The following is a 19,165-nucleotide window of genomic DNA, read 5'->3' as shown; positions in this document are numbered from 1 at the left end:
TTCTTGTCTTGTCTTTGTCTTGTCTTGTCACTTGATCAAGAACCTGTCAGGTTGTCAGGTTCAATTTGTATTTTGTTAAGAAATGCCAAATGCTATCATTTGTTTTCTGCAAAACAAATGAAGCGTTCATTTGCAAAAACAGATAACTTCATTTTTGTAGATTTTCAGAACACTTACCTTTTTGTTTCTTGCTTGAGGTAACATCAAACTGAAGTTGAGTGGATTTGACTCAGTGAAAAAATGACATGACAAAAAAAAGAGATAACTGAAGTTTGATTGATATTGCCTCACGTAGATGATGGAAAAGTGGGTTTTCTGAAGGTTTGTGAAGATGCAGTTATTTGTTTTGGCAAATGAACTCTTAAAATCTACCCACAGGTATTAATAACCCTGAACCTTAAGGATTAACATCCTAGGATTCCAACTTTAAAAAAAAACAAAAAACAAAAAAAAAACCAATTAAAGATGGCGACTGATGTAATAAATGACAACTGATGGATTCACTGTTGCAGCTCTAACATGAATAGCAGGATGCAAACTCCTCCATAGTTTCCTTTTAACCAGGCGGTTCCCAACAGGGCTCAAAAGAAGTCTGTAATTTTTTTAAATATAATACTTATTTTTTTTAAAGGAAAAACTTTTTTTTTTTCAAGTGTATGGGATCTCCCCTCTGCTCAGTGTACTTTCACAGTCACGTACAGTCTGAAGGCTATTTCAGGCGAGTTTCCGTCATCAGGGAGAGTCCGCCCCGTGTGAAGCCGCACTTCCTACATCAGACACCGCAGTGTGATGAAGCTGCCGCCGCTCAGAAAACCAGCTGTTTGGGTCCAGAACCTCAGGATTTCACTGTCCCTATTCAACAGCAGGTCCTCTAATAAGAGTCTGACCTGTCCAGGAAGTAGCCATTCCTCAGGTATGCAGCTGTTTGTCTTTACTGAAGAAGTTTATTGCGCACACGGTTTAGTTTACGGTAAAAACACGGAGCTGACAGAAGTTAATGTTTTTTACGGTTGACGTGATTTAGCTTCCGTAGCTTTAAAGTTATGTACAGCTAAGCTAACGTTACCGCTAATGAGTAAAAAGAGCTCACTAAATTAGTTGTTAACTGACAGTAAGTAGCTAACTACCAACATAAATTGTGTTTAAATGAGAAGTCAGCGTCGTGATGTTAGCTAGCTGGTTTACAGCTCAAGAAACAGCATAATTAGCATAATGTTATAATTTGTAAAGGAGTTTAGTTTATCAAACTATGAGCTACTTCTCTTAGCTAACGTCAGCTAGCATGTATTTATTTGTTTTGGCGTTTGCCAGGAATTGGCTTGTTGCTATTTCCTGAAGAGTTCACAGGGTTTGTCTCTGCTTTGCTGTTCTCATGCCTCTTTTCCCTGCAGTATGTCGGGGCTGACAGCCAGCACAACAACCTACCTGTGGTCCCTGCAGGATGTCCTGGGTCAGGGGGCCACTGCCAGCGTCTACAAGGCTCGGAATAAGGTAACCGCACTCAGTATGCACCTGTCTTCATAGCATCTACATAAATCAATTTCTAATCCAAATCACCAGGTGTAATAAAGCGATAAGAGCATCCTGCAATTTATAGCAGCAATCTGACCCAAAGTCGTTTTTTTGGTATTTAATTATGTTTACTTCTTATTCATTATTACTTCATTTAATTTAGTGTATATGCTGCTGCTCTGCCGTGATTGCCTTATTTCAATGTCAGAGATTGTCTTCAGGAAGGTCCTATTATTTATGTATGTTGTAACTTGACACAGTCACAGCTTTTGTGATATTTCTCTGTTCCGTTGTTCTGGGCCAAACAAAAATTGTTGAAGGCAATTTGTATTTTTAAGTTCTCGTCCTGGTGGTGCCGTTTCTCCTTTAGTATGTCTCTTTTTGATATTTAATCTAAAACTACCTGTATTAATCACTGTTCCAAACAGCTTAGCTCCATATCAGTACATCTGCCATTTAAAATACACACCTTGAGTGTGTTGTTATTACTTCATTTAACTAAACATAGTCTTGGTCCTGCTCCTCAGTCATACATGTCCAATCTATATCAATCTCAGAGATTGTTTACAGAAAGATCCTTTTATAATATTATGATTTTATTAATATTATTTTTTAACTTAACACAGTCACAGGTTTTGCAATATTTCTAAGTTCTGTTGTTGTCTGCCAAATAAAAAAATGTTGGAAGCAATTCGTATCTTTATTATTTAGTTTGTCTCAAACTACCTGTATTGATCACTGTCCCCAACAGCTTATCCATATACATCTGCAATTTAAAATACACACTGTGCATCACATCTGACCCAAGGTGTATTGTTTTTATTATTGCAATACTTCATTTAACTTAACATAGTCTAAATCCTGCTCCTCAGCCATGCATGTCAAACCTATTTCAATGTCAGTGATTGTTTACAGAATTATCTATCTATCTATCTATCTATCTATCTATCTATCTATCTATCTATCTATCTATCTATCTATCTATCTATCTATCTATCTATCAACTTAACACAATCTTAGCTCTTGTACTAACTAAGTTCTGTTTTTCTATAACAATTAAAAATGTTGGAAGAAATCTATATGTTTGTGTTCTCATTCTGGTGGCATAGTGATGTAATGGTCAGCACTGTTGTCTGACAAAAAATCTGAAGATTGAATCTTCTATGTGGAGGTTGTGTCTTCCTCCTGTGCCTGCGTGGGTTTTCTCCAGTTGCTGTCACTTCCTCTCAGTCCACAGACAAAAAATGAGCGTCTATGTTTTTCTTTCTCTGTGTTAGCTCTGTGATGGACTTGCAGCATCTATCTAATGTCTGAGCCAGTGTCTCATGTGGTAATGATCTATTGTCTGTTTTTAATCTATTACTTCAACTGAAGCTCAATTTTGAATTATATTGCATATCAAATTGCAGTATCTGTCTTAAAAATCGCACTTAGATATTTTCCTGAAGTCATTCAATCCTTGCTGCCGTCATCTCAGGTCTTTCAACCTACTTTTTGGCTCCGAGGCGACGTCAGGATGTGAGATAGAAAAGGCTGTGGTTACAGTGATGTGGGCTGCTGCTGACGTTCTCACCTGATGCTGTGATCTACTTTGCTGACGTAAAGTGTTTATGTTTGACTCTGTGTGTGTGTGTGTGTGCAGAAGTCGGGTGAACTTGTAGCCGTCAAGGTGTTCAACATGGTGAGCTACAACCGCCCACATGAGGTCCAGATGAGAGAGTTTGAGATGCTGAGAAAGCTTAACCACAGCAATATTGTCAGGCTGTTCACTGTGGAGGAGGTAAGGCTATGAAGAGGGGAGAAAAGACAACAATAAGGGCATATGTAAACCACAGATGTGTTGATAAATGGAGATAATTCATTCAACGTCTTTATCAAATGCCATTTCAATCCATAGTCTTACACTGATGAATACTGGAATCAGATGAAGATACTCAAAAACCAAGTCTCCAGTTTAATCCAACAACAATCTGTCTTATCATTCTCTTGCCAGCTGCCCTCCAAACAGAAGGTGCTGGTGATGGAGTATTGTTCAGGAGGAAGTTTGCTCAGCCTGCTGGAGGAGCCAGAAAACGCCTTTGGTCTGCCTGAAACAGAGTTCCTCACTGTATTACAGTGTGTAGGTGGGTGTGTGTATATATATATATGTATGTGATATTGTTCTATATTTTCATGTGTATGTTTCTGAAGTTTTCCCTGTCTGTTGTCTTCAGTGCAGGGTATGAACCACCTGCGGGAAAATGGTGTGGTACACCGGGACATTAAGCCAGGAAACATCATGCGGCAGGTCGGGGAGGACGGCAAGTCTGTCTACAAGCTGACAGACTTTGGAGCAGCAAGAGAGTTAGACGATGATGAAAAGTTTGTATCCATTTATGGAACTGAAGAGTATCTGGTAAGATAACAGCAGTATGAATAAACTTAGTAAGCCTTACAAATACTAATAGATGCACATATTTTTTCCGAACATCTGGTATCTCCTGTAGTTGAAATAACAGTATTTTGCCCATTGTTACAATGCTTGTCCATTGACAGATACAGATATGTAGGACAGTGCTGCCCGTTTATTATCATACCCTAGGTCCAGGATGGAATTATGACTATATCTGGGATATTCCAAAAGGCGGGCTTCAAGATGACCCCATCATTAAAAGTTATTTCCTTTAATTAGAGGGTATACGGAGGAGCAGGTAATTGACAAACAAACAAACACATTGCCTTCCACGGCTGGTGTGATCATCTGCCACGCATAACGGACGCTCGGCCTGTGAGCCTTAATGATAGGCCGACCATAACTTTAAACAGGCAGAAGTTATTCCTGGAATCAATTTCAGGGAATTTTGTTGTGACAAAAACTGGGATTATGACATTATTCTATGACAATGAACGGGCTGTTTTACTATAGGTTATATAGGAAATGATCCAGGACTTTGATATTTTATGATTATAAACAAGATATTCTATAAAGCAGTATGACATTAAGTGGGCAGAACTGTACAATGCTTTTCAAACTTACACATTTACTGGGCAAAAGAAAAAGAAAACTACCTCCACTTGCATGTAAAACATCCATCCATCCATCCACTATCTATACACCGCTTAATCCTCACTAGAGTCGCGGGGGGGCTGGAGTCTATCTCAGCTGACTTAGGGCAAAGGCAGGGGACACCCTGGACAGGTCACCAGTGCATGTAAAACATGCCATATTTATTTTTCTGCAACATTTTCATCTTAGTTGTCTATCAGGCCTTATTTTGCTTCAATGTCAGTATTTCATTTTAAAGCCTTTATCTGCAGCTACGAACAACATGCTGATATCATTGCGCATTTCTCATTTAGGAATATGCAGTCAAAAATGACTTTTTTGATTAAAGTGCCTTTGAGAAAGTAGACAAGTGGATACCTCTGCCAAGGCTACAACATGCTACAAACAAATGTTTCCAGAGCCATGCACATATAGCATGTACAGAGTACAGGAAAAATTGATTACACATTATTAGATTAGTAGTGAAAAGGTGAACTGGCTAAAATTAAAGAATTTTCTTCGGCATCTCACCAAATTTCTTTGAAGTCTGTAAACTTCTTTTTGATATATTTTGCTACCTAAACAGGACACATGTCAAAAACACATAAACTATGTATTAAAAGTATTCAAAAACAGGAGATGCTCCCCAGAAGAGGTATAGGCACCTCTTTCCTTAGTAGCTGTGTTTCTGAGATTTTTCTCAAACCTGCAGTGCACTCAGAGTTGTCTTACACCATCTTTTCAGGTTCAGGTTAGCCTGCAGGCAGTCCTAGCATAGACCGCTGCATTCATTGTCCATTACTGCTGCAGTAAAGAACATTTATGATATGACTTCATCAACAGAAAGTCCTTTACTGCCTCAGTGATGGGGGCATTACTGAGAAACTGCATTATAACCTCATGCCTTGGATAAATAAAGACATCCAAGCAAGGGGAAATGAGATGTGATAATAACAACATTGTGTCAGTACACAATATTGTCAGTATGATTTATTGATAAGATTGTGCATTTGGTAACGTCTCCTTTTTCTATCAATATAAGTTCCCTAGGCTTGTCACAGAAACGATAATACCTTTCACTGTTATATGAATAACACGTTCTTAAGAAAAGAGCAGTATCTGTTTTGAATGTCAAGGGTGCAATAAATGCGGCCAATTTATTTCAACAGATTTAACTGCCTCCTTTTATACTCGGGTTGTGTGCTTGTAGATTTCTCTGCACAAAATAATTTTACTTTGCCCAACTTCCTATTGGGGACGGTTCACCCTCTAAACTGAGATCTGAATGTTATATGTTATTAGTTGTTTGTTAATAATGCCACCACTGCATGTAAGTCCACTCTGGACTGATGTGAAAATCCTGTGTTACCAGGTTCAGGTTCACAGTGAAGTCAACCGGACAGTGTTGCATCGACAGTAAAAAGAAAAAGCCTATAAAAGGCCAAATGTTACGATTTAAAAGCACCTTCCATTGTGAGGACTGGGTGTCCCTCTAGTGGCCAAATGAGTAAATATACCATGTATAAGAGCACAGATTTTACATAGAAATGCTGTATACACACAATAGATTGACAGCCCAGTAAACATTGGTTTATGTGATGCACAGTGACTGTATATGAATGGAACAGTACAGATAATCTCAACCCATATCAAGATATTAATGTGACATATTGTGTTTTCTCTTCTTGCTGTGTTTGGCTGTTAATGTGTTTAGCATCCAGACATGTATGAGCGTGCTGTGCTGCGTAAGCCTCATCAGAAATCCTATGGAGTGAGTGTTGACCTGTGGAGTATTGGTGTAACCTTATACCATGCTGCCACAGGGAGTCTTCCCTTCACACCGTATGAAGGACCCCGCAGGAACAAACCCACCATGTAAGGTCATGTGTTTGGTGTCAAAAAAGTAAATCGCAGACAATTCATTTCCAACAGCAAAGACTCCACAACTTAAACAATAAGTTAAAATGTCATGTCAAAGTCTTTATAGGCAAGTCTCGCCACTCAGCAAGCATCTTGGTAATGCCCCTGGACAGTTATTTTCGACCCAAGCAAGACCAAACCTCTGTCTAAATGAATGGGGAGAGAGCGAGAGAGTGCACTCACTGCTATTTTACTCATCACCACAACATAGAAACTGTATGTCTTAAATAACCAGTCAAACCTGATATAAAAGCGCTAAAAAACAACGACTTTGCCCCAAAATAAGGTTTATGAGTAGTGATGCACAATATTAAAATTTCTGGCCAATGCCAATATCCGATATTAAGATTTCTGATATCACCAATAACCGATGTTATCGATGTCGATATTTGTTTTTTGTTCACACCGAAACATGAGTATAAGTAAACACTGTGAGAACGTGAAAGCTGTTCAAAAGAAGCCCATACCAAATTAGACCATATAGTCTTCTTTATTACATAACAAGAAAACATATATAAAAATATTTCAACATATTTAACGTTAAAGTCCAGGACCATTTAGCAAAAACATCTGTGAATTAGCAGCAATATCAAATGTTGAGACGAAGGTGCTAATGTTAGACAAACATCGGTTAAATTTGTTCATCAGACTAATACGGATATATCGGAAATAACACTAATATCGGCAAATACCGATGTGGTCGCTGATATTTCATGCATCCCTATTTAAAAGGCAATTTCTTTCACTGTTATACTTCGAGTGCTTATGTGCACAGTTTAACAGCATCACCCTTGAATCAGTGCAACAACACAATTGACTGGATGTTCGCCAAAAAGCAGACTATTGTTTTTTTCATAGGAGGGCTGGGACAAGTATCATGCAACCACCATCTTTGACATATTGGAATTCTCTTTTAGATTTCTAGTCAGGATTCTTTCAGTGCTGAGTTTCTGCTTTATCATGTCTTTTCTGATATTTAGTTTAGCCTCAAACTACCAGTATTAATCACTGTCCCCAACAGCTTAGGGTCTTTATCAGTGAGTCTTCTCTTTGGATTGGCAGGACATGCTGCGTTTTGTTTCATCAGCCTGACGTGTGTGTTTTGTTGTGTAGGTACAAAATAACCACAGGGAAACCTATGGGAGCAATAGCTGGCGTCCAGCGGGTGGAGGGTGGACCTATAGAGTGGAGCTACCACCTACCTCACAGCTGTCAGCTGTCACAGTATGTTACCTAATGGAAAATGTTGAATCACATATCTGTGATTCTTCACTGAGAACATCTGATTGTCTCCATCTACCTTTTGCTTTTCCCTCTGTCCCTCCTGTTTTTTTCTTTCTTTTTTCTGTCTAGGGGTCTGAGGGTGCAGCTGGTTCCAGTGCTAGCAGGGATACTGGAGGCTGACCAGGAGAGGTGTTGGGGTTTCGACCAGTTCTTCACAGCCACCACGGATGTATTACAGCGGCAGCCAGTTCATCTCTTCTCTCTGCAGCAGGCCATGCCACACAGTATCTACATACAGCACTACAACACGTACGTCTGCATGGGTCTATCATCAAACACATTAGTCTGATCAAACTTAAATGAAGCAGTGTAAAGACTACAGATTTGTATAAATTGTAACAGAATTGTAATCAAAAGCATTGTTTCTGAATCATGAGACATTTTCAGATTTATTGTAAAGCGTATAACTAAAAGCAGGAGGATGTCACAGTGTGATCACTTCCCATGTATTATTTTTTCTTTCAAACTGGGGCTCTTAACTGCAGAATTTTACCCATATTTGTAGTGATATAGGAGATATAATAAGGTTGTTGCCACAACATGTAAGGGGAGAAAATGACCATTCAGAATTTAAATATCCTTGCCCTGATTATTTTCTTTGCTTTGCGTAATGGTAAGAGTGGAAGAAGATGTACAACAAACTGGATACATGTAAATTAAGCAGCGCAAGGAAATGGGATGTGGACATTTTTAGAAAAGTTTACATTAATTATTGACCACAAGACTTATTCAACTAATGAATCCCCCAACTCTTGCTATAATTCATGCCAGAAATGTGCAGCAATTGCAGCATAATGGGAAGTAATGTGTGTAATACATTTAATGTGATATTGCGAGTAGAGTCTGTGCTGAGCTCTAGATTATATCTATAATCCCAAATTGCTTGTATGAAGACTTTTCCTCTCAGTTAATTGAATCCCTGCAGCAGAACTCAGAAAGTATGTGTTGCAAGCTTCTAATTTGAGGAAAATGAGTTTGTGTAAGCTGAATAAATAAAATATGAATAATTTAGGTAAAATGTACGGTGGGGGGTGCGCAGTAACCCGGCACTGTGACATCCACGACCAGGCTTTATAGTTGCTTGGTTTTTCATTCTTTCTGCTTTTATGTTTCCTGTTTTTATCTCTTCTTATGCTATCATATGACGGGTAAAAAAAAGTCAAATAATAATCTTGAAAAAATTATAGTGCTGAGTCAGCAATTAGTTTTGTAGTTTAGAAACTTCTGCAAATTAGTTTGGATTGTTATTTTGTTTCTGTTTATGCAGCCATGCAAAAACCCCAATTTTTTTTTTTTTTTGTGCACACACAGAAGATCACCTGGGGGACGTTGTGGAGATGTGGTGCATTTGACAAAAGTATACTGTGTTACAATTGCTGATTTTACCTTTAATTAACCTTTTCCAAACAAACTTAAAGGGTACCATCAGATAATCTGTTACTAATAGCAGATAGTAATTTTTACTGACTTTTACCACAGTTACTGTTAGTTATTGTGCACTGATCATTGTTTGTCCATGCATCTTTACACATTTGCAAAAATTGTGTCCCTCGTAATAAATATAAATGCACCTATGCAGAGATTTAAACAAAATGTCAATGACCAGGAGCGCTGACCTCAATCTTAGAATGTAATCAGGAGACAAAATTTCACCTGGAATTTAAAAATGGACAAAAGCACTGTCCCTATTTTCAACCAGCGTGTCAGCCTTCTTTGAGGAGGTGGCGTCTCAGACTGGTATCGGAGTGCAGCAGCAACACCTGATGTATCTGGGTCATGACCTCCCCCTGGAGGGCAACATGAAGGTGGTCAACCTTCCACGTACGTCCCCTTCTCGGCCCCTCATTCTGCTCAGCTATGCACCTGAAGCAAACACCAGCCTGCCCTTCAGAGAACGTAAGACATACTAAGTCGTGTACATTTTTGATATGATTCTGTGAGATTTTGAGCTTCTCTCTTCTTTATCTTTGCTGTTTTGGATATGAACCATATTTCAGTTTAAACCACTCTAGCTGTATTATGAATAAAGGTTGGTTATAAAGGAAGGTGATGGTATTTAAAGTAAAACGTGAGCATGCACATGACTAAATCATATGTTTTGGGGGGTGTGGAATTCTTCTTTGTCTTGTAGCAGAGACTCCCGTCATTCCTTCCAAGTTTGATGTCATGGCAGACTACAGTTTCTCCAAGGTACTGCTGCTTTTCTAATTTTCTGTCCCACCTATGCCTAATGTTTAGTTCATTTCTCATGTGAATTTTGTGGATCATAAAGCTCCAATTTCTTTTCTCCTTTGATCCCCTGTTGTCTCTAGGTGATAGTAGGCGTGGTCCACCAGTATCTGAGGATAGTACAGCTGCTGCACACACACCGAGAGCTGCTGCTGCAGGGATACTACAGCTACATGTGAGACGAACACATGCTAAACTAAAGATAATTTGTTTCCCTACACTGATGTATATAATGACTCAAGGAAATGATCCTCTTCAAACTCTTCTCCCCTCCGTTTGTCCTCCATGGCTCCCTCTATTACACTCTGATTGTTTCTCAGGATGAAGATGCGCAGTGAATGTGGAGAAGCCATGCACAGTATTGCGATGATCACCGTTAGATTGCAGTCCTGCCTCAGTGCAGATCACAGATTTCATACACTGTAAGTTTAACTGCGTACTTTTTGGTATAAACACAGCAAATCCATTGTGCGGCACTTGTAATGTGAATTTTCACCGGTACATGAGAAAGGTTATGGTAAACAATAGCACGATTACTGAGCTGCACTTGTTCCTTGAGGTTCCTTAACCTATTAGGCTCAGTCTTTCGTAAGAATATAGTAGAATCAGACATATGTCATTTATTGACATGAAGTCCAAAACATCACTAACATTCCTGATAATCTCATCTCTAACTTTGTCTTTTTTTCCTCTCATATCTATTTGCTCCTTAGGGGCCCTTACACTTCAGAAAATCAAGGCTTAGCTGATCACAGTCAAAAGCTACAACTGGTGAGTGTCTTCAAAAAGCAACATCAGAGACCAGTTTGACTAATGCGGTTCTTTATAGTGGTGCTGGGAATTTACTTGTGCAAGTTTCTTTTTGTGCTGCTTGTTTTTCAGTATATAATCAGTATTTATACTAATTTTGTAGTTTTTAATGTACACTGAACTACAGCTAATACAAACTAATATGACAGCCATTCAATAAGTCCTTTAAAGTATTTTCTTTTGTTGGAAGTGTTTCAGAGAGGCATTGATTCAACTCTGTGGTCAACTGATATGGGTTTCACAACAGCTGATGCATATTATTTACAGAGCTGGGTGGCCAATATGTAACTCCAATATCATCATGTTGTTTGTTTTTAGCAGCTACAATATGTAACTGTTTAACCACAACACAGCTCCATTTGTCAAGTATAATAATAGTAAGTAAGTCCTCAGTGCAAAGTTTTATGTTTTCTAAAACTAGCACACATTTGCATGCCGTCCCACTCTATCCCCTATGACAAATCTCAGAAGAGTGGAGGCTAGGGACGCCCATGCAATCGTGTTCTGAGCCCCTGTAACTTCGTTTAAGCTGGTTGAAGGCTTGTGAGTCTACAATTTCCAACTAGTGTAATGTAACATGTCTTGCTGAAAGATCAAACTCAACCTTATTATACAGACGGTAAACATTGTATATGTTACTAAGTGGCAAATTAAATATGTTCAGCTTTAAAAAAAAAAAAAAAGAAAGAAATTAAGTGTTACCGTTTGCTGTCAGGTAAAGTTACATCAGAATTGGGAAGCAAGTTTCCTGTTGTTTTACAGCAGCCTCTGAGTATGACAGAAAAGGTTTCCCTACTGCAGATTCTGCACTAATTCTTTTGTTTACCGGCCTCGTGAAATGCAGTGAGTTAGGGCTGAACAATAAATCAATTTCAAATCCAAATCGCAATTCGAAACAGTACAGTCAGCAAATTGCAAACGCTGCAATCACATCTAACCCAGAGTTTGAACTGCTGTGTCAGGGATTTTGCAAATTCATGACGTTGTCCTTGTGTCACAGTCATGCTTTTAATCTCATGTGGTAGCGCTCCCTCAGGTTTTACAGAAAATTAGACACACATTAGAAAATTGTACTGTGAATCAAATTGCTGTCAGAAAAATGGCAATTAGATGTTTTCATTCCGTCCTACCGTAAACTAATCAGCCAGTGCCGATGATCTCAAAATGGCATTTATTCAACCTGATTCATTCATCCATCTATCTCCACTTTGGAAGCTGCAGTTTGTGTTTATGCTCAGTGTGTAGAATAAAAGAATTAATTTTATCTTATTGTTCCTAATAAACTGGGAATTTAGTGTAATTAGAAAATTAGTGAAAGAGTGACAAGAAAAGATAAAACAAGGACTGAAGTATAGTGTAGACTTTGTGAGAAAGGAGACATTAACCAAAGTGCCTGCTTTGAAGGCCACATACGAGGTGTGTCAGAAAAGTTCCAGGACTGGTGTCACAAAAGATATATTTCAAACCCAAACCACAAACTACAAGTTTTCCCCCTAAGATGATCAACCAGCTCGTCTACAAAGAGATCCTGCAGCGTTTGCTTCGTTCAGTGCGCGAGAAGAGGCCAGAGTTGTGGCAGGACAAGTTGTGGCTGCTTCACCATGACAACGCGCCTGCTCACAATGCCCTGAGCATCCCACAGTTCCTGGCTGAGAAGAACATCGCCGTGCTGGAGCAACCTCTTTACTCACCCCACCTGGCTCCTTGTGGTTTTTTTCCTCTTCCCCAAGCTCAAGGGGGTCTTCAAGGGGACCTGTTTTAAAGACATGGACGACATCAAGATGGCTGTGATGACAGAGCTGTGGAGGATCCTGGAAGAATCCTTCCAGGAGTGCATGGCGGTGTGGCAGAGAAGACTGGGAAAGTGTGTTGGACTCCAGAGGGATTACTTCAAAGGGGAAAACTTGTAGTTTGGATTTGACATATATCTTTTGTGACACCAGTCCTGAAACTTTTCTGACACACCTTATGTATCGTATGTGCTTGGGGTAGACATTGACTCCCTACCAGGATTATGAGGTGCTATATTGTATATTGTAGGTGGAAAGTGTGAAGGGTATTTGTTGAAATGTATTCAAATCAGTTTTCACATTGCCTTGGTATTACAGCAAGACTTATACTGATGGAATTGCGAAAGCATTAAATGCAAAGCAAAGAGTGTTTTCTCCTCTGCAGTTTAAAGTGAAAATTGCAACATCATGAGAGACAGGAACTAGACAGAGAGACGACATAGCTGGACTCAGATGCCCTTCATTACAAATGCTGGATATGCTGACTAGTCTAGAGTGCAGGAGTGCAGATTTGTTCTCTGTTCATTTATTGAGTATAAGACTCTCTGGCTGCTGTCTCTACAGGTCCATAAACACCTACCGATATACACAGCTGGCATCCAAGAGTTTCAGAACCAGCTGGACCACCTGCAGATAGAACAGGCCAAGCTGTCAGAGACTCTGGCCAATGACAAGAGGTACTCTGAGGGAGCAGGGATTTAAAGCTTCAGGGCAGGCAAAAGGGATTTTGGTATTTAAACTTGGACCTCTTGTCTCCCACAGCTGTCAGAAGATGGAGATGCTGCTGCAGAAGATAATGGCAATTCATCAGCAGTATCGTAAAGACAGACTGACTGGCAGTATGCACACGTCTCTGATTATATATACCTTGTGTTTGATGTTTGTGTATTGTGTTATTTACCTGAAAAGATTCTAATGTTTACCACAGAGCTGGCGTATAATGACGAGCAAATCCACAAATTTGAGAAGTGAGTATGCAGCTTTCACTAAGGATTTGTGTGACCACGCAGCCGGTGTTCCAGCCTGTGAAGTAGCTGAGCCTCTCCTGTAATCTGCTTGTCAATCTTCCTTGCCAGAATCCACCTGTCATCCTACATTAAGCGAGTGAAATCTCTCTTCCGGGAGGACTACGTGCACAGATACAAAGAGCTTTTAGCCTCAACGAGGAAGTGGAGCAGGTCAGAGAAAGTTCTGAAGGTCTTTGCATGAGGATTATTACCCTGACAACTCTTGAGTAGTAACAAATAATGTTTATTTGGTTTGACAGACATTCATACAGACAAAAGCCTGTGTAAAGATGACTAGCAAATGCCAGCAGGACATTGCTATGAAGCAGTGCATTATGAATCCTCACTTCACTTTTGTTAACATGTCATTTTGCTCCTGCTCCTGTCTTATTTTTACACACTGTGAGCTACTTTTTCACTGAAATATAAAATCCTGCACCTTTATGAAAGTAGAACAACCATGACTAGAAGTACAGAGAACTGCAGTATGACAAAGTTAGAATTCTACAAACCAGAAAAAGAAAAAGTTACATTTCTTTGAGTGACAGCTGAGTCACTAGTGGGACAGTTTTAAGGCATAAATGTGAGCATCGATATCATCCAAAGCACTACATCCTCACCCACCAAATATCCAGGGTAATGAAAATTATGTACATAAAAGAAAATCGAGAAGGTCTTCATTCCTCTTTCTACTTCTTTTGTTTGCAGTGTATTGCTGGAAATGCAGACACGACTACAGGACTTCAGTTCTTTCTCTACAGGCTTGTTGGCAGACTTGGAGATGAGTGAGCAGCGCCAGAATAAGGTGTGTAGCTGCACAGGTCTAATGAAAAGGTCACGCTCCGTACTGATGTCAACGGAGGTTTATTTTTAATTCTTCTCTGTCTGTCCCTTCGGAAACACTGTGTAACTCTGTGAAAACTAGACACAATAAACAAAATGCACATTAAACACAGACATTTGTGGATCTTTCGGTCTTTCTGTTAGCATATTCAGCTGAATAGGCTCGGTACGTTATCATACAATTGCACCAAATAACACACCACAGAAACTTGTATAATATTGTCCATGCAAAATCAAACAACATTATACATGAAATATAAACCAAAATAAAGATAGTTAGCATATGCGCCTCTTAGACCACATGCAGAATGACGATGACTTGCGTTAGGTGTCTCGGTTACATCCCATGTTGATTCTGACCCACAATGCTACCCTCTTGACCTTAGTCATGTGGCCTGATGTATCAAAATAAAAGTCTAATAAAGAGTACCTAACTTTAAACTAAACATACATTTTAAAGTGACCTATTTTTTAACAATCTGTTACCATTTGTACCTTTTTCAACTTATTACATTTTTTACCTCAGTTTTTAATTATGTATAAACAGTAAAAACAATGAATTGACAATCGAACACAAATTAAACACACATCACAACCTGTCTCTCAGACAGTTACAAGGTGCACATTATTAGTTTTAACACCTTCCATCAGGTTTTTCATGTATGAAACAGGGACCTGTAGGATTTCTGTATCAGGCTGATACTATATTTACAGATGTGCAGTCTGACATGCTTGTAGGTTGTAGGTATAAGCTTGCCATTTTTCGTGCTTTGCACACTTATTTCTCCTCCCTTTAATCTATCGGTATGTGATTGTTTTTAAAATTGTTTTTGCTATGGGAAATAATAGGAGATAAAGTATAGGCAGGCTTCATCTTAAGTTCAAAACATCAAATTGTGTTTGTCTTTTTTTTTTTTTTTTTTTAATCACTAAAAGTCACATCAAACAGTCAATTCTGTTTTTCGTTTGTGAAAACTTTTCCGTTTTAATCATAGTGCTCGCATCCTCGTGTGCAAATGTCCCTCCAAAACAAGTCTTCCCCGCCCAACCCTGACATTATTTTGCTGAATCCTGGGCTTAGAACAGCCAAGACAATCGTGATTGGTTTCCAAACAAGCCGGGGCGTTTCCCTCCCACAGCAGAGTGATAGTGCGTGCATTTTCTAGTGCTGACAAAGCGCCGTGGAGATATTAGTGTTAGTGATGTCATGGATCTCAGTGGTGATGTAATGTCTCATCTGTCCTCCTCAGGCGATGGACAGAATCCTTTTCAGTCTGCAGTCCAAGAGGGAAGGACAACAGCCTGGAATTGCACCCAGAGACAAGGACCAGATGGTGTCCAGGTTTGTCTGTTTGTGTGTGTGGTTGTGTAAAATGGAGACAGCTTCCCAATTTACCCTGACAATACATCATGCTTTATTATAGGATGCACCATTTGAAGGAGGAAATGGAGATCTTGGTGAGGGAGCTGCAGTGTAACAACAACGTTATCGAGAGGTCAGTGGAGTGACCCATCTCCTGTCCATAAATCTCACCTTACAAAACTCACACTCAGCTTAATGTTGACTGTGTTTCTTTGGTCCTGCAGTCTGGGAGCAGTGAACCCATCAGCAGCTCTGGAACCGAGTCTGGCCCGACCCTCCACACTGTGATGAAAAAAAAAGAAGACGCAGCATCCGTGGTTGCTAAACTCCCAAATTCACACACACTCTCTCTGACAACCGCCTCATTTGAAGTGCCATTAATAAACAATTTGGCGGATGTGTTTTTTCCAAGGACTGCTATATGAAGAGGAAGCAGCTGAAGACGATCGATAAAATGTGAATCTCAATTTAGAGATAAGATGTACAGAAAGACTAAAGAGGAAAGGCCACCGCGGCGACTGAGTACAGCAGTTCAATACAAACCTCATTAATGCCTTTAAGTGTTATTGTATTTTTAATAGGCTGCCATCGTGATCGACTGTCAGGGTAAAACAGAATGAATGCCAAGTCAGCAGTTGGGCTGTTTTTGTGGTTGTGTTTGTTATTTACCCTACAGAAGAAGCACTGTAGATTTAGGATAACCCTTAATGATACATTTAACCTGACTCAATCTGTAAGTGCATTTCTATTTGTATTGCTGTCCTGGTTGTGAGTCTGGTCTGGGTTTGAATCATATTTGGGATATGATGTGTACAGAGGAACATCAGTAATGGGGTTATTCATTTTACAGCAGTATCAAGGCTTGTGATCATCTTTGTGCATCCAACGTCTCACCATCTCAGTGACAATAGTCTGTTTAGAAACCTGAATAACTCCAGGTGCATCCAGGTAACATGTTCAGGTTTTTTTTTGGTTTTATCCAGGTTTCTGAAATCCAAAACTTGATTTTAATCAGGATACTTGTAAGCTGTCATGTAGCCGGAAATCTACATCTCTTTATGTGTGTTTGATGAAAAGAGGGGTGTGAGTTGTCAAATATGACTTTATTTGTACATTTACTTCAAGTATATCATTAATTCATTGAATGAATACTGATTTATAGCGTGATTAACTATGTGAATCTCCAGGCGAACCGCAGTTTAGTCTGCGGTTTTAAAGTTTGTCTCTGTTCCTGCTGACGTTTCACAGGAATAATAGGTTATTTCTCTGTATTTTATCACGGGATTCCCAGTAAAAGAGAAGACACCCAATCGGGGGAAACTCTGCACTCACCACAGAGTCTGCTGTTATTTACAGAAGTGCACGTAACTATCACAGTTAAGTGACTGTATAGCAAAATAACATTATGAAGTGACATTAACCCGTGTGGGCTCCCCTGAGGGGAAATCCCAGACTTTGTTATGTGTTGTTTATAAAAGGTCAAAGCATGAGGTGATGCATGGGGTCAGAGAATTTGTTTTAATGTTCCTCTTTATATAATTTTTTATTGTCACGTTTTTAGCCTTCTACTCTTCTTGAGAAATAACGTGACCTGACGCCACTGAGTCTATTTTCAGGCTGTAAAGTGAAAGTAAAAAAATCATTTCATGTCCTCGCCTTACAGTTTACAGTGATGAGGAAACATCACGCTCTGGAAATTCTGTAAGGTTATGAATGACTGTGACAATAGTGCTCAAAAAACTGAGCATATAAAACAACTGTTGTGACACTCACAAGCCCACTGAAATAAACTGAAAGTTTTCTATTCAGTCTGTTGGAGTGCTGTGGGTGTTTCCCCGCCCGATTAGGGGGGTGAGCTCAACTGCTTCTGTGGGTTTTTTTTTTTTTTTGCAGCTCATATGACGTGCTTTTGGCAAAGTGGAAAGTTTTTCTTTTATTGCTGTTTCGAGCCTACACAAACAAGTGTGACATTGTGTTCCTCGTTCAACATCAAGGCAATATTCAGTAGATAATCATGGCCCACACTGATGGTCCTGATTCATACCTACACATCAGTTTCATTGTTTGTTATTGAGCTGTGGGATTGTTTTGATAGTGGCACAACAGTTCTGCAACAAAAAGTTTATCTACACTGTAAAAAAAATAAACTTTTTAAATAGTTTTTTCTTGAACAATATCCTGTTATTTTACAAATTTCCCTCATTTTGTTAAATTACTGGGGGGAGGGGAAGTAATAATTTACATTTTACATTCACTAAATTTAAACACCAATTTTACATCATATTCACATCAAAAATCTGTATTTTTACTAATAGTGATATGTTTTATAGTTATTATACATAGACTGTATAAACTTTTATACAGTCTATGCTTTTACCATTTAAATCTGTGAAAAATATAATTGTTTTGCTGATATTTGCTGGCATATTTACTGTTTTACATTACAGTATTCCACTATTTTTAACCCTTTAAGAGCTGGTGTCCACATACATGGACATCACATTTTGGATTATAGTACCACAGTAGTTAATTTAATAATTTTATATAAAATTATTTGATAATTATTATTTTATTGTTATTCATTTTGTTTGTTTTATTTTATATAGTTTTATTTAAAAATGTTTTTCTATATTAAAAAAAAATTCTTTGTATTTTTTATTTTTTTATTCCTCTTTGCAATTTGATCAGATCAAATAGCAAGGAAAATTTTTTTAAAAATGCATCTCAAACAAGGGCTGGGGTCAAAAGAGGTTAAACATATTTTTGCGGCTCACTTGCTGCCAGATTTTCACTGCCTTTACATGATTTTCTTTACAGTGTGTAATAAGTAGACAACGTTATTTTGTCTAAAACAGTCACCAGATGTCAAAAAATGTCTCTTTAGGTATAAATTACCTCATCACTGTTTGTATATTGGCAAATGGAAAACCTAAATCATCATTATTACTGTTAAATCCGACATGTTGCACTAATTAATCCAGTCTGATTGCCCTCAGCAGCTTTTGATCTGTGATTGTGGTTTGCTGCTTGTGCCAGGTTCTTTTCTGTAGTCTACTTTTAGTACCAGGCGGTTTCAGAAGATTATAACTGTGGATTCATCTACAGTAAATGTCTAGTTGCAGTAAAACGGATGACAAATTACAATGGCTCTTCAGAAAGTTTACTGTTGTCATCCGGGGAGGCAGCGGGGTTTCTTAATAATTCATTAAATGATACAAAGTGTGAAGCAGGGATTAGCGGTGCGCGCTCCCGCCGCCGTAGGAGGGGCGCGCTCTCGCCATTTAAAGCTGCCGGGTCCCTGTGCGTCACTACTACACGCGTGACGGGGCCGAGAAGTGAGTTTACATTCAGGGCACGGAGTAGAAACACACTAACACACACT

General features: G+C 38.9%; 1 protein-coding gene across 3 annotated transcripts; it reads left to right on the top strand.

Annotated features, from left to right (window-relative positions):
* The first annotated feature begins 771 nt into the window (after positions 1-771).
* ikbke (inhibitor of nuclear factor kappa B kinase subunit epsilon) lies at positions 772-17,594 on the top strand. Of its 3 annotated transcripts, none has more exons than XM_008296037.1 (21): positions 772-913; positions 1,392-1,491; positions 3,155-3,292; positions 3,506-3,635; positions 3,726-3,907; positions 6,252-6,412; positions 7,571-7,681; positions 7,811-7,990; positions 9,441-9,637; positions 9,873-9,931; positions 10,054-10,145; positions 10,291-10,392; positions 10,684-10,741; positions 13,135-13,247; positions 13,333-13,409; positions 13,499-13,538; positions 13,647-13,748; positions 14,286-14,382; positions 15,671-15,762; positions 15,845-15,916; positions 16,008-17,594. In XM_008296037.1, the coding sequence occupies exons 2-21, from the start codon at positions 1,393-1,395 to the stop codon at positions 16,069-16,071; spliced, it is 2,166 nt and encodes a 721-aa protein (XP_008294259.1). In that variant the 5' UTR covers positions 772-913; position 1,392; the 3' UTR covers positions 16,072-17,594. The 3 variants fall into 3 exon arrangements, with proteins under 3 accessions (XP_008294259.1, XP_008294261.1, XP_008294260.1); XM_008296038.1 differs by lacking the exon at positions 772-913 and adding an exon at positions 981-1,111; XM_008296039.1 differs by lacking the exons at positions 13,499-13,538; positions 13,647-13,748 and having other exon boundaries at positions 13,333-13,449; positions 14,364-14,382.
* The last annotated feature ends 1,571 nt before the right edge of the window (positions 17,595-19,165 follow it).

This window comes from Stegastes partitus, unplaced genomic scaffold, assembly GCF_000690725.1.
Source record: "Stegastes partitus isolate 25-593 unplaced genomic scaffold, Stegastes_partitus-1.0.2 Scaffold1096, whole genome shotgun sequence".
Taxonomy (NCBI): domain Eukaryota; kingdom Metazoa; phylum Chordata; class Actinopteri; family Pomacentridae; genus Stegastes; species Stegastes partitus.
This window is presented reverse-complemented; position numbering and strand designations above follow the sequence as displayed.

Bases quoted from the DNA above. Each gene is read 5' to 3' on its own strand.
- ikbke (XM_008296037.1), top strand. From the start codon at position 1,393: ATGTCGGGGCTGACAGCCAGCACAACAACCTACCTGTGGTCCCTGCAG. The intron at 3,908-6,251 runs GTAAGATAACAG...TAATGTGTTTAG, and splicing joins ATGGAACTGAAGAGTATCTG to CATCCAGACATGTATGAGCG. The intron at 13,248-13,332 runs GTACTCTGAGGG...TGTCTCCCACAG, and splicing joins ACTCTGGCCAATGACAAGAG to CTGTCAGAAGATGGAGATGC.